The sequence below is a fragment of the Engraulis encrasicolus genome, chromosome 24 (genome assembly GCF_034702125.1).
Source record: "Engraulis encrasicolus isolate BLACKSEA-1 chromosome 24, IST_EnEncr_1.0, whole genome shotgun sequence".
Taxonomy (NCBI): Eukaryota; Metazoa; Chordata; class Actinopteri; order Clupeiformes; family Engraulidae; genus Engraulis; species Engraulis encrasicolus.
The window spans coordinates 20,805,756-20,819,875 of NC_085880.1; the positions used below are offsets into that span (position 1 = coordinate 20,805,756).

At 43.9% G+C, this 14,120-nt stretch overlaps 1 protein-coding gene across 1 annotated transcript; it reads left to right on the forward strand.

Annotated features, from left to right (window-relative positions):
- The first annotated feature begins 3,117 nt into the window (after window positions 1-3,117).
- On the forward strand, window positions 3,118-9,336 carry dact2 (dishevelled-binding antagonist of beta-catenin 2). Its single transcript, XM_063190979.1, has 4 exons — window positions 3,118-3,387; window positions 4,898-5,030; window positions 5,646-5,987; window positions 7,045-9,336. The coding sequence occupies exons 1-4, from the start codon at window positions 3,118-3,120 to the stop codon at window positions 9,081-9,083; spliced, it is 2,784 nt and encodes a 927-aa protein (XP_063047049.1). The 3' UTR covers window positions 9,084-9,336.
- Window positions 9,337-14,120: the final 4,784 nt, after the last annotated feature.

Sequence of the window (14,120 nt, forward strand, 5' to 3'; positions counted from 1 at the left end):
ATGGTAATTTTGTTCAACAATTACACTATATACACTATATATAGGCCTGCATACTATAGGCCTATTATAGGCTGTATATTTTTTCATTATTTTTTAACTTGTGCTTTATTTTTAACTTTCATTACTTAGGCCTAATCAATTTGATTAGTTTTTGTTCAATTCCTCTGAAAACAGCTGAATCACATCACACAAGCCACTCACATAACAGACCTTTAACATACAGTAACCAAGCACACAGCCAAACTCTCCAAAACCTCACATACGCACACCCCAAGGAAGGAGAAGTGATGAGAGGAAAAGGAGGGGAGAGAGGAGGAGCTCTTCTCTTATCTACCATGCGCAACAAAATGACAAGAAGCCTAGTTTAACTAAAAGTAAATAGTATCACGGGAATCTTCGATTCCTTTGTTACTTCCACAGGTTCGTCGTTGGTTGTTTTTTGTTATTTGTTTTCTTTCCGATGGCGTGGGCTTTCCGACTTAGTTGCGCCAGGACTCGGAACATTTCAGAAGACAACTGAACTGATAGCTACGCTCACACTACTCTGACAGTCAGCTCTCCTCCTCTGCCCTTGTCGCTATTTCGTTCCACAACCACTCCTTTTTTAACGTCACTATTATTACGGTTACAATTACTACAAGCATTCACCAACACACAGAACTTTGCTCTAACCCCCGCCACATTCTCATCACTCGCGCAAAACATAGGCATAATCTGCGTTAGTCATGTTATTGAAACGGTCAGGGCCTCGCTGCTTCAAAAAGGCAGCCTGTTACAGCAAGGTTCAGCCTAGTAATAATAGCAGTAGTGACGTTAAAAAAAGGTTGTAGCGAAATCGACGAGAGCATAGGAGGAGAGCTGCCTGTCAGAATAGTGTGAGAGTAGCTGACAGAAGGCTGGTCGTCTGAAATGTTTTCAATGCTGGCGCGCGCAACAGCATGGAGTTGCCGCTTGCTGCACTGGAAAGCGCATGGTGGGAGGCTACGTCGTGACGCTAGTGTCCATGGGTAATGTAGGAAATCTCGCCTTAAGGGCTCTGCATAGTTAACGTGCGCACGTTCGTCATAGCAGCGGTTTACCGTTCATAATTTACTGTACTCGGGCGCTACTGGCCAAATTGGCGGGTAGGTATTTTTTTCTACTAGCCAAAATTAATTTTCACCCGTGTTTGGCGGGTTGGCGTGTGTTAATTTAGAGCCCTGCTTGTCATACCTCAAACAATATAAAGGTCAATGAAATATTATATAACACTGCAGATGGATAGTTAAGTTTAAAACACATACAAAATTAAATGAGACTGAAAGATAAAGGAGAGTTATAATAAGTTGGTCGACATTTTGAAATCTGACACACAAAAAATGTGAGCAGTAGCCAAAGAACAGTAGCCAAAGAATACTCAAGGTTACCAGCATCAACCAATCATGGTGCCCCACAAAAGGCGGTTAGTTGGAAATGCATTCCATGTGAGGAGATATTTTTCTTGGTCTATTTGTCTATTTAGGACTTGCGAATGCGCAACACTAGCGCATTTCATTCAATGGCACTAGAACTCGGTTTGTCACAAGTAGGCCTAGTTTAAATTGGTCTTTTAGGCCAGCGGTTCCCAAACCACCCAGAAGCCCAGGACACCAGAACAACCTAAGACCAGAACGGCATACAAAATGTTCTTTAGATGAAGGCTATGTGTCACAAATATTTACTGAAATTAATGGTATTTTTGTTACCTGCTCTCTATCAAACATAGGTTACGCATAGAGTAGCTCCTACAAGCTGCTAGCCCTATGAAAATGTGAAAGCAAACATCGTTGCCTTTTTTAAATCATCGCAATTTCATATTATATCGTGTGCGCAACAAGTGACCTAGCTCATCATAATGTGGGCCGCGCGCACCACCATTTCAGAAACCCTCCTTCAGGTTATTCAACAAATCAGGGCTCATCAATTATGCAGACAAATGGTTTACATGCATCACACTGCACACCTGGTTGCGTGGCTATTGTCGAAAGGCTATACCCAAACATAATTTGCCCTTGTAATGTACTGTAGGCTATGATGCCCAAGCTGGTGACGCAGCAGGACGACGTGTAATTCCAGTTTTTCAGCACTAGAGATCAGTAGTGCAACAAGCATCAGACAGCTAAACGCGGGGAGGGCCTCGAAACCTGTCTGTATGGAGTTTTACAGTAGCCTTTTCATATTAGTACTTTTCTAGAATTGCTGGTTGGCAATGGTTACATTTCCTTGAATGGCGTTCCTTTCTTTCGACATTGAGGAAGATCCAACCAACTTCCTTGGATGTTGTTGTTCCAAAGAGTTCCTAAAGTGCGTCGTCAGAGCCTTAGGCCTACTCACTGTGTTGTCGGGAAGATTTGTCATATTGTTGACGATAGTATGAAGCAATTGGAGATAAAACTGCACCTCAGCAGCCTACTGTGAAGACTTGCTTAGTGGAAAAATACCTAGGCCTATTACTAAGCCAATGCATGCACAGACAAAATTTCATCAGGATGACAGTGACACTAGTGTAGTAGGCTATAGCCTAGTTGAAGTGTGCAGATCCAAACAAGGGGTTAATGGATATAGGCTATTCCCTTTCCTTAACCTATTTCATATAATAACAGAATAAAATTTACCTGTTAGTGCGAGGGACTTGAGCTGCTGCAAGTGCATGCACTACTGGCTCATTTGAGGTGTAGACCTTGCAAACCGAAGTTGTGGAAAAGCCCAATACACATATTCACAGGTTTGTTAAACATCCGCATAAATTTGGCTTTGCTCAACTAACCACACAAATATTTACAGTGCAAGTGTGCCTGAAAAGCTATTTCGGTCAGACCCTCGAAGACGGCCATTGACAAGCAAACGAAAAGAAAGGGGGCGGGATTCAGACGTGTGCCTTCCCATGCAGGTATGTTGGCCAGTTTAGAAGCCCGACTGCTCATCACACGACCGAGAGAGTGCAGTGGACAGCAGCCAACACGGTGCTGAGTCAGTAATACCGTTTTAGTAGCATACACCCGAGGAACTTTGTAACCAGAATCCCCCCAAAGGTTGCAGATTTGGTTGAGACGGATAACTTATTTGTCATTTTGGATATGTCCTGATTTCGTTTTTAAAATGCTGAGCAAAAAGGTACAAGGCTCCGGGATGTTAACTGTTGCTGCGGGTATAGACCGTGGAAGAGTCGGGGAACGTCTACAGGCGGCTCTGGCTGGGTTGCAGGAGTTGCATTTTCTCAAGGAAAAACAAGCGGGCATGGTTCACTGGGCGCTCCGCATGGACCGAGAAGAGCCGATGGATTCTTGCCCCCTAAACATAAATCAAGTCCCGGTGTATGCTGAGGAGCAGCGACTGGAGGCCACTTTGACAGCGCTCAAGCAACAACTGGTGAGAATAAATTCAATATTTCTACAACATATTATAATGATGGTCTTAAGTAATTGTTTTCAATCATATGCCAAACCTTGTGGCAAATTCTGTAACAGACCATAGATGCGGTGTGGTAGAAGGATGCCACACAATGGAAAAACACCTAGCCTAAATATGTTGATATAGTTTGACGTGCCATGGAATGTGTTCCTAATTCTAGCAACTTTAAAGACACACAGTTTGTAATATGCTACATTTGTTGGATTTTGCAGTGTGTGATTGTGCGGCGTTTTGGTTTTGGTATGCGGTGTAGCTTGTTTGTTATCTGGCGCTGCGGGAGGTAAGGAAGGGTCACAAACCCAGGCTTATTTCAGGCGCAGCGGGGGGCGATGGAGAAGTGCTTCGTGATGTGAACATTAACCCGATGAGATGAGAATGGAAGTATAAAAGTGACCCTAGGAGCAACACAGGGCGAGTCTGACCCCGTAGTAACCTAGCACTCAAAGTTCAGCAGACAATCACACAGCACAGAAAGGTTGAATAGGTGAATGCGCCCAGGACTGTGATGAAAAAAGTAACCAAATCGTGCGACAATGCAAGGGAATTGAAGGGTTTATAAGCTGTGTTTACATAGGCCTAACATACGTCTCGTGCGCACTAAATCACAAAGACATAGCTGTTGTGTTTTTGTTGTTAAAGGGCAGCATACATTTTGACATGGTCTTTTTTACTCTTTTCACTTTTATAACATGGTGCAACTGTCAGTGTAGCCTACTTTTCAGTGCTTTTCTCAGTGCCTTTGCCATTATGAATGGGTCATACTGTTCACAATCAAAAGTGCTGCAGAAAATTTCGTTTTGCGACCTACGTTGGAAGACCATGTGCTGCTGTGGCAGAGATGCAAGTTAACCAGAGATGACTCCAGCAGCTATACTACCCCAGCTTAACTGGGTTAATGGACAACTACTGTGCCTCATTGTTTTCAGTGCAACTGCAATCATATAGGCCCGTCCAACACACACCGTGGCGTGGGTGTCAGTGAAGAGCATAGTTTGTCCTCTTATCTATACTATCTTTACACTTTTACAGAATGAAGTGTGGAGCCATTTAGTCTTTTATGGCCAACAGGTCATCAGTGTCACAGTGACAGTCTGGCTACTCTGGTTATTCATTATTCAAATTGGAAACAAACATCCCCAATTGTGCATTTGTTTTTTTTTCCTTTTTACATTACGTTAGTGTGAACACACACGTCAATCCAAAGTGATTTGCCATAAGAGGAATTAAATAAAGCCAATGATATGCAAATGACAACATGCAGTTGTTAGCATACAGTAGGCCTACTAATGTGTTCAATTGTTTGAGGGGCGTTATAACAACTGGGTGTGCACTGATAAATTGCTGTGTGCAAGTATAGTAATGCTTCACCAAAAGTAGTATATGTTTCACCATAATTCTAGTGTAATTCCGTCTACTACTGCATTGACTAATCATTACGTGCATGTTTTTTACCCGTGTGTGTTTGCAGACGCGTCTGCGCAGGCAGGACGTGGGCCTGAAGACTCATCTGCAGCAGCTGGACCAGCAGATCAGTGAGCTGAAACTGGACGTGTGCAAAGCCTCCACCGAGCACCTGGAGAGCGACAGCCGCCCCAGCTCAGGTTTGCATAACTCCCCTCTTCAGAACATGAGTCAGCTTTGAGTTTGTACATTTCTCATCGTACACACTCTGTTAGCGTTTCTGTTCTTCTTCTGTGAAGATTTTGGGCCTATACTACAAAGCTGGTTCAGGATAAGTTAAGGTTAAGATGTACGTAAATCATCTTATAGAAGAGCCTGAAGTCCTCATTTTCTTAAGAAAAGCTCAGGTATTGGATGATTTACCTCTTAACTTAACCTTAACTTATCCTGAACCAGCTTTGTAGTATTATGTCAGAGTCTGGTTTTAGTTCTATTGACATGCATACAGGGCAAAGGCCATCTGAAGGCAAAGCCCTTGTCATGAATATGCGCCAACCAGCACTGAATCAGCTAATCGTAATGATCAATTACACTAGGGCACCCGGTATAGCTAGCTGTTCAGTAGAGGTTTAGATGGAAAACATGTCGGGATTTCAGGGCCTGGCACTGATATCCCCATTAAACACTTACTGTATGCCTTGTAGCATGTCACCGAACTGCTGTGCTGCACCCCCAACAAAATGACACACTGAAAATACAAAAACTCCTCATTTACCACCGCTTGACTCATTGTCTCTCAATATTTTTTTTTTCAGGATTTTACGAGCTCAGCGATGGCGGCTCCGGCTCCCTGTCCAACTCCTGCACCTCTGTGTACAGTGCCTGCCTCTCCACCTCCTCCCAGACCAATCTGCACCACCACCAGTCCCTCCTGCACCACCACCCTCCTCTTCCTCCAGCTCATCCTCATCCATCTGCCAAGCCTGGTGCTGCTGCTGCTGCACTGGACGCCTCCCGGCGCCGCTCAGCCGATGACCCCACGGCCCACGCAGCAGCAGCAGAGCCTCCCAGGGGCTCAGGCATCCGCCTGGGCAGCAGCAGGATCCGCACAGGCGTGCCCGGGGCAGAGCGCGGAAGACAAAGGCCCGTGTCCACAGGTGATTAGCGGCTACTTCTGTCATATGTCTCTAGTAGTGGGGCCATGCAGCCAGCAATTAACTTAACGTTTCGACGACAACAACAATGGTTTGTTAACAGTTTGGGAACGGCAATGTCATGGCAATGTTGTAATAAGTTGTTCATTTTATAAATGTGTTGTCCACAGGGGGGATTAACGTTTCGAAGATAATAACAGCTTGTCAACAGTTTGGGAACTGCAATGACATGGCAATGTTGTAATACATTGTCAGTTTTATAGATATCGGGATTAAAGGCTGCTTCTGTTATCTCTAGTGTAATGGCCCCAGACCACCAGCACTTAAGGAGTAACTTCAGCCAATTTCAACATGCAGTTATAATGCTCACACTACCATGGACTTGTCAGTATCTGAGATTTTTTTTTCTTCAGCCTTTTCCGAGATCCTGGTCATTGTAATGGGGGCAGGTGTTTGTTCACATTTAAAAAAAAACAATTGTATTTATTCCCAAAAACATCCAAAAGGTTATGCAACATCAGTAGACAACTAGAAAACAGTGATACCTTTTGGGCAAATATTTGGAGTAGGCCTATGTTAAGATTTTTTAAAATGTAAACAAAAGCTGCCCCCATTAGAATAGCTCATATCTCGGAAAGGGCTGAGCCAAAAAATGCAGCATCACCGGGTGCTGACAAGTCAAGGGTAGCGTGACCAATACAACAGCATATTGAAATTAGCAGGAGTGCTCCTTTAACATTTCGACCACAACAATAGCTTGTTAATAGTTTTGGAAGAAGGGCAATTTTGGAGGGGCATTTAAGTTAATGTGTTGTTATTAGTAAATAGAGTGTCATTGTGGATGTGTTAATGTGTTGTTAATAGGAATTAGGAATTGGAAGCAATGTGTGGTGTCAAGCACTTGATCCTTAAGACACAACCACCATTATTAAGGGTTTGCTTATGTTTGCTATGTCGTACCAATGTTGTAATGTTCTATAAGAAATTTTATCATCTATCATTGATTTTGTTGTCGTTGATTGTTTCTCTAAACAGTACTTTTCTTTTTTAAACTCCACAGGTGACCTCGACCGGATGATTATACCTGGAGTGGCATACGCCAAACCAGAGTCCAGACCCTCACCGTTGTGTGGCGGCAACCTGCGCGGCGGCGCCAACGTGGACAGTAAATTCCAGAGCAACTTGGTGTCCCGCAGTGGCGCAGAGATGTACCGTTACCCGAGCCCCTTGCATGCCGTGGCCCTCCAGAGCCCCATCTTCTATCTCAGCCCCAACAGCAACAACAACCCCACCTCTGCCTCCTTGCCCCCGGACAACCAGGGGCCACAGGAAGGAACCACAGCCACAGCCAATGGCCTGGTCGACGCAGAGCTCGTCGGCACCAAAGCAGCCGAGGCCGCCAACGCCGCCGGCACTGCACAGATCAGGCCGGTCGGCTACATCCACAAGATCCTGCAGCGCAGCACGAGTAAACTCAATATCCTGACCGAGAGTGGACCATGCACCACTACAGCCCTGCCGGCGGGTCCGTTGTCCACCGGTACCCCGCACTCTTTATGGATAAGTGCAGCGTCACAGGAAGTGGATAGCAGCAGCATTAGCAGTAGCAGCAGCCAGTCTGTAAAGATGCAGAGTCCGATATTCTTTCAGGAGAACACCATGTTGCCAGATCAGTACAAGAACGCAAAGATGTATCATAATCAGAATGTGGGGAACGGTGGACCCACAAGCCTGGGACTAAACAGCAACGCACATGACACGCCACAACTCGGCCCCTCGGACCACACAAGCTTCACAAGGGAATCTAAGACAAACAGGACCATTTCAAAACAAGCAGAGACGGCCGAAGCTCTCGCCAAATACGAGACACCCGGCAACACGTGCGAGCGTAGCAACGGTCACGAGACCAGGAAGCGTTCGAGCTCCAAGCCACCGGAGAGGAGACCCAAAGTGGCACCAGCTGCGGGGGAGGACCAGTTCGTCCATGCCCAGTTTGTGCCCGCTGGGACACAGCAGGTCAAGGTCCTGCAGGCGGACCGCAAAACAAAAGCCATCCGACTGAGAAGACGCAGCTGTGACAAGCCAAGGGGGTCCTCCAAGCACTCTCAGAAGCTCTCCTCCAGAGATCGGGACAGGGACAGGGACAGGGAGAAGGAGATGGAGGTCTCTGCTAAAGTGCGAGGAGACAGGAGGTCCTCCAACGTGGAAAGAGGTCACGCAATACACAACTGCTCAGAGTTCAACATGCCTGGACACTTCCCCGCGTGTTGCTCCGGCGGTCAGCCTGTCGTTCCAAACAACCAGGCCATCAAGTATGGCAAGACCTGCCCACCACACACCCAGTCCAGCCCCGACCGAAGCGCAGAGAGAAGGAGGCAGTTTGCACAGAAAGGCCTGTCTGCCTCAGAGGCTCGCTTGTCCCAGTGTGTGTCAAGCAGCCAGAGAGCCAAGGAGGCCTTCGTCCAGGGCTCTGGCCGGAGGTCTGGAACGAGGCCTCTGTCTGGACACTGGGGCGGTAGTGGAGCTAGTGGCATTGCTGCCGGTGCCCCTCGTCCCTGCCTCAGACCCTCCATGTCTGCCTCGTCCTACTTCAACCAGATGAACGCCAGGTACCCCCCAGCTCCAGCTCCGTCTCGCAGGGGCCCCCACTGCAGCAGCAGCAGCAGCAGCCGCTACCCAGCCCGGTGCGACTCTGTGATGTCGGAGTACTCTGCCGAGTGCGCCTCCCTCTTCCACTCCACCATCGCCGAGAGCAGCGAGGGGGAGCTTAGTGACTACACGGCCAACCGCTTCGGGGACAGCGAGTCCAGCCAGGCCAGTAGCCAGACACACACGGACGACTCCGACAGCAGCCTGTCGCTGTACGAGGACGAGCTGGAGGAGGTGGAGGAGGAAGACGAGGAGGAGGAGGAGGGAGGAGGTGTGGATAGTGGGCTGGTATGGGCGGAGGCGGCTCTGGGGCCAACGGCTGCTGGACTGCCCCTGACTCAGGCCTCCCAGCCTGAGCCCTTGGCCTGCCGCATTAAAGCATCCCGCGCCCTGAAGAAAAAGATCAGAAGATTTCAGCCTGCCTCCCTTAAAGTTATGACTCTTGTGTAAAAGATTTTTTTCTTTCCTTATTATTGTAATTGTAAGATACATAGTTTTAATCCTGTGATAAGTGTATGGTGGGTTTATTTCACCGATGTGTAAAGAAAATGCTAATGTACAAAAAATATATATCTTTTTTGTTTCGCATGAAGATTTTCCAAATCTGATAGTGTAAGCATTGTTGATAAAGTATATATCTTTTGTTTTTTCTAATCATGACTGTAAATAACGCTTTTGCACATACTACATTTGCAACATTACACAATTACATATGCAACATAATCTTTTTTTTTTCAAAATAAAATGTTATTCAACAAACATTTTGAAGCTATCATTTTTAGGTCATCACCGGTCTTTAAAAACATTTATGACATTCTGACAAGATTGCTATCAGTCAGTTACAGTGCAAAATGGGCGCATAACACACTTTTAATGTCTTTTGCTGTGAAGACAGTGAGATATTTAAGGTTTCGCGATAAGTGTTATCTAGTTGGAATCACCTTTGGCAAGACAAAATAACTGATAAGGTTTGAAAATTCCTTGCCAAGACAGCTTCTTATCTGTCTAAGAAAAGATTTACTTCCGAGAAGAGAAGCACCCAATTGAACCATGGAGCATAAAACAGCAGACCCATGACAGTGTACTCTGCAACGTTCAAGTCAAAAAACAACAACCATTGTCTATATATGCCTGGTCGCACTCATATGACCTATAAAGAACTTTAAGTAGCAGAAAAAAACCCATCAGTAAGCACTCACGTGTCAGCAGACAGGAATTTGAAAATCTAATTTTCTAGATGCTATCAGCCATGGCATACTTCCATTAACATTCCTCCTGGTTTTAGCAAAGTTTTGTACTGTGGTGCGGCAGCTCGCTCAATGGGTGATCGCCTGAGTCTGTCTGAGAGAGCTTGACACGAGGTTCAACTCTCACGTTCCAGTCATAACCTCCATAGGCATTCCAGGTACAGCTCTAATAATTATGGCTGCAGTTGAGCTCTCTCTCTCTCCTCTGCGAGCCTGTCTGGGTCCTGGAGGGCTTTTACGAGTCTTCACACTGGGTGTTTAATCAGATCGGCCTTCAAGCGGCTATGCTGCTTGGATACAAACTCCCTTGTTTAGAGGGGATTGGCGTTCTGAAGCTGCAGTGCTATAGGCTACCACATCTGCATTCTTCTCCTAAAACTCTCAAATTTGACCTCAGTGGCTTTGCGGTCTAATTTCATTGTACTGGCAACAGTTGTATATACATCAACCTTCTATCATGTGAGTGAAAACTCCAATTTTGTCAATATCTAGGGCATATGAAGTGGGTTAAATGAAAACAAGCAGAATAGCAGTGTAACAGTGTTGACTTTTAACTCTGGTCTGTACAGAATTGAGTGAAGTAGTATTTACAATGTTATAGTCATTGCCAAGTGTACATTGTTATGACACCAATGTATGGCATTCATGAAACCAGCCCTAAATGTTGAATGCAGTACAGTCCCTTGCCTAAAGAGACATGCAACTATCCCACCATGATACTGGCGGTTGCAGAGAAAGCCAGAGAGAATCTGTCAAGTTCAATCAGGATAGATATTAGCCCTATTCTTTCTAAACTCAAGCATGACTGCCCGGTGTGTGTGTGTGTGTGTGTGTGTGTGTGTGTGTGTGTGTGTGTGTGTGTGTGTGTGTGTGTGTGTGTGTGTGTGTGTGTGTGTGTGTGTGTGTGTGTGTGTGTGTCAGGGGTGGAAGTTGAGTTTTTTTCCCCAACAGTCACTGTGGCAGGTAAATTTCAAAATCTACCAGTCACCCGCCGTTTTTACCAGTCAACTCATATAATAATAACAATAGTAGTCGAAATCAGTTAATTATTATTATTATTAAAACAATTATTATTGGAATTATTATTATGATTATATATTTATATGTTTGCGTCAGGTTGTCCATGTCCTTATTAACACCAGAAAGGAGGACTTCTTATGTGGTTAGGGGTGTGGGGGCCTTCCCCCAGAAGTTTTTTTAATTTTTAGATACAATTTCCTGCATTCTAATCAATTTTAGGGTGAAGAAAGGCATGGTAAAAAATCGCTTGGACATTCAGGCTATTCATAGCTCGAGTGGAATGGAAATTTTTCACCCGTCAAAGTGACTGGTGGGTTGAAAAATGTACCAGTCACCACTGAAATTTACCCGTCATTGGCAGGACTGGTGCTTATTTCCATCACTGGTGTGTGTGTGTGTGTGTGTGTGTGTGTGTGTGTGTGTGTGTGTGTGTGTGTGTGTGTGTGTGTGTGTGTGTGTGTGTGTGTGTGTGTGTGCGCGTGCGTGCCTGTGAGTGTGTGCGTGCGTGCGTGCGTGCATGCATGTGTGCATATGTCTGTGTGTGTGCACGTCTGTGTGTCCGGGGTCTCCGAGGTTGCCCCTGTCATTTTGGCGCAGGCTCCTGAAGAGCAGGGGTCTCTGTGCAGTGCTTTGAAGTGCACAGGGCCCCCAGCTGGCTTGACCTTGTGTTTGCTGCTGGGCAAGTGGGCCCCTCCAGTTGTGGTGGGGGGGATTGGGGCCGTTGCTCAGAAGGCCATGATTTCCCATAATGCACATAAGGTCAAAGGTGACTTGTTACTTCGGTGAATCCCCACCTCCCACCGCCCACCACCGAGCTCCAAGTCTTTTCTTCCTTTGTGTGTTCAGCGTCTTGAGTCTTTCTTTTTGTGTGTATGGTTTTTTGGCTTTATGTTTTTTTTTCTTTCTTCCTTTTTATGCTTCCAGCCTGTTAACCCTTTCATGCAGACACCATGAAAAAAATGTGCAAGATTTTTTATATATTGATTTTCTCACTCATAATGGAGCTAATATGAAGAATCTTTTGGAATTTTTCAAAAATCTCTTTTGATGTGGAAGTTATTTTACTGTCCACATATGTGGACACTGCGCATCAAAGGAGTGAAAAGTTATATAGGCCTATACTGTATTTCAAGTTCAAATTAAGCTGTTTTATTCATTTTTATGGTGTTTTATGCTATGTAACAACACAATATAACACTTTAACACCATATATCACTGTAATTAACCAACAACAAAAACATATATATAAAAATAGCATTGTTTATATAGGCGGTCATAGAAAAATATGTGGGAAATTCTTATTGCATGCAAGAAGACAGCCAATGCTGGTGAACAAAAAGCTCAGTTTGATTCAGCATGTACTCTAGCTCAATCTTACATCATTTATGTTGTCCCTGTATAAAAGGTAATGTGAAATTTGCCTCCAGACACATGCGTTCTGTAGTCATTCATCAGCATTTTCAAGTATTTTCTGTAAAAAAATAGTGTTAAATAGACCCCCTATTATAAATGTAAGTTAATTTACTTACTTTCCATGTTACCTTGTGTCATATTACAACATTATATGACACTTATGCATTATACATTACACTATTTAAGGAACAAAGATGAAACAAAGAGGAAAAAAAACTGTCAATTTAGCAATATTTACATACACAGCTATGGCAAGATTTGTGGGGAAACCTTGTTGCATGTGGAAAAAACCTTAAATTCTGATGAAGACACATCTGTATTTGATTCAGCATGGATTCTAGCTCAATCCTACATCATTTATGTTGTCCCTATATGAAAGGTAATATGAAATTTGCCTCCAGACACATGCGTTCTGTAGTCATTCATCAGCATTTTCAAGTATTTTCTGTAAAAAATAGTGTTAAATAGACCCCCTATTATAAATGTAAGTTAATTTACTTACTTTCCATGTTACCTTGTGTCATATTACAACATTATATGACACTTATGCATTATACATTACACTATTTAAGGAACAAAGATGAAAAAAGAGAAAAAAAACTGTCAATTTAGCAATATTTACATACACAGCTATGGCAAGATTTGTGGGGAAACCTTGTTGCATGTGGAAAAAAACTTCAATTCTGATGAAGACAGAACTGTATTTGATTCAGCATGTATTCTAGCTCATTCCTACATCATTTGTGTCATTTTGTGGTGAAAGAAACCCGAAATATGCCTATAGACACGTGCGTGAAACACTAATTTTAGGTAGTTTTTCTTGAATTTATTAAATTAAAAGTGTTAAAATGTGTTAAATATGTTAAAAATAATTTATTTTCACACTATAATCATTATAAATGCTCATAACATTAAGTATTTGCCCAAAATGAGCAGAATATTCTCACGGTAATCATAAATAATATGTTTATCATCAGACTCCCTTGATGCGCAACGTCCACATACGTGGACAGTAGCTTTATATTGTATAAAAACCTACCTTTATTGTAAATTTGGATTTTAACAACATAGACTTCTCAAGTGAACTGTACTAAACATCATAATATTTTTTAAAACCTGAAATTGCCCTTTGGTGTGGTTGATTTTCAGATATAAACATGCTTGTTATGGTCATAATTCACATCGGTGGATTTCTTAGATTGATGATGTCATCAAACACTTAATATTTAGTGCAAAAAGTTATAATTGCTGTTAAAGTATTGTAATGAACCTCATGGTACTTCCCATATACAATTTGGAAAAAAATAACCACTATTTACCTATCTAAAGTGGGGTTAGAATTACTGTCCACGTATGTGGACACCGTGCATGAAAGGGTTAAAGTATGCAGTGTCACAAACTCCCTGTAATGTCAAATGAACCCTTTTAGCAACTCAGCGTATGACATTTGGTAATCCAGGAGTGTGGAAGATTAGAAAAGCTAGATATAGGCCGCCCAATTTCCTTGGTGACATGTAACTCCATCAGTGCGGATAAAATGCTTCAAGAGAATTATCTGAGTATATTTTGGAAGGCATGCTGGAATTTTGTAGCAGGAGTTTTGAAGTTAAGAAACCATAGAGAGGGGGAAGGGGAGAGAGAGAGAGAGAGAGAGAGAGAGAGAGAGAGAGAGAGAGAGAGAGAGAGAGAGAGAGAGAGAGAGAGAGAGAGAGAAAGAGCAAATCTGGCACCTGTGGCTTGTTTGTGCTGATTGACCCATGGGCCATGAGAGGCCATGGGTGAGAAGGAATACAGAGCGAGAGAGAGA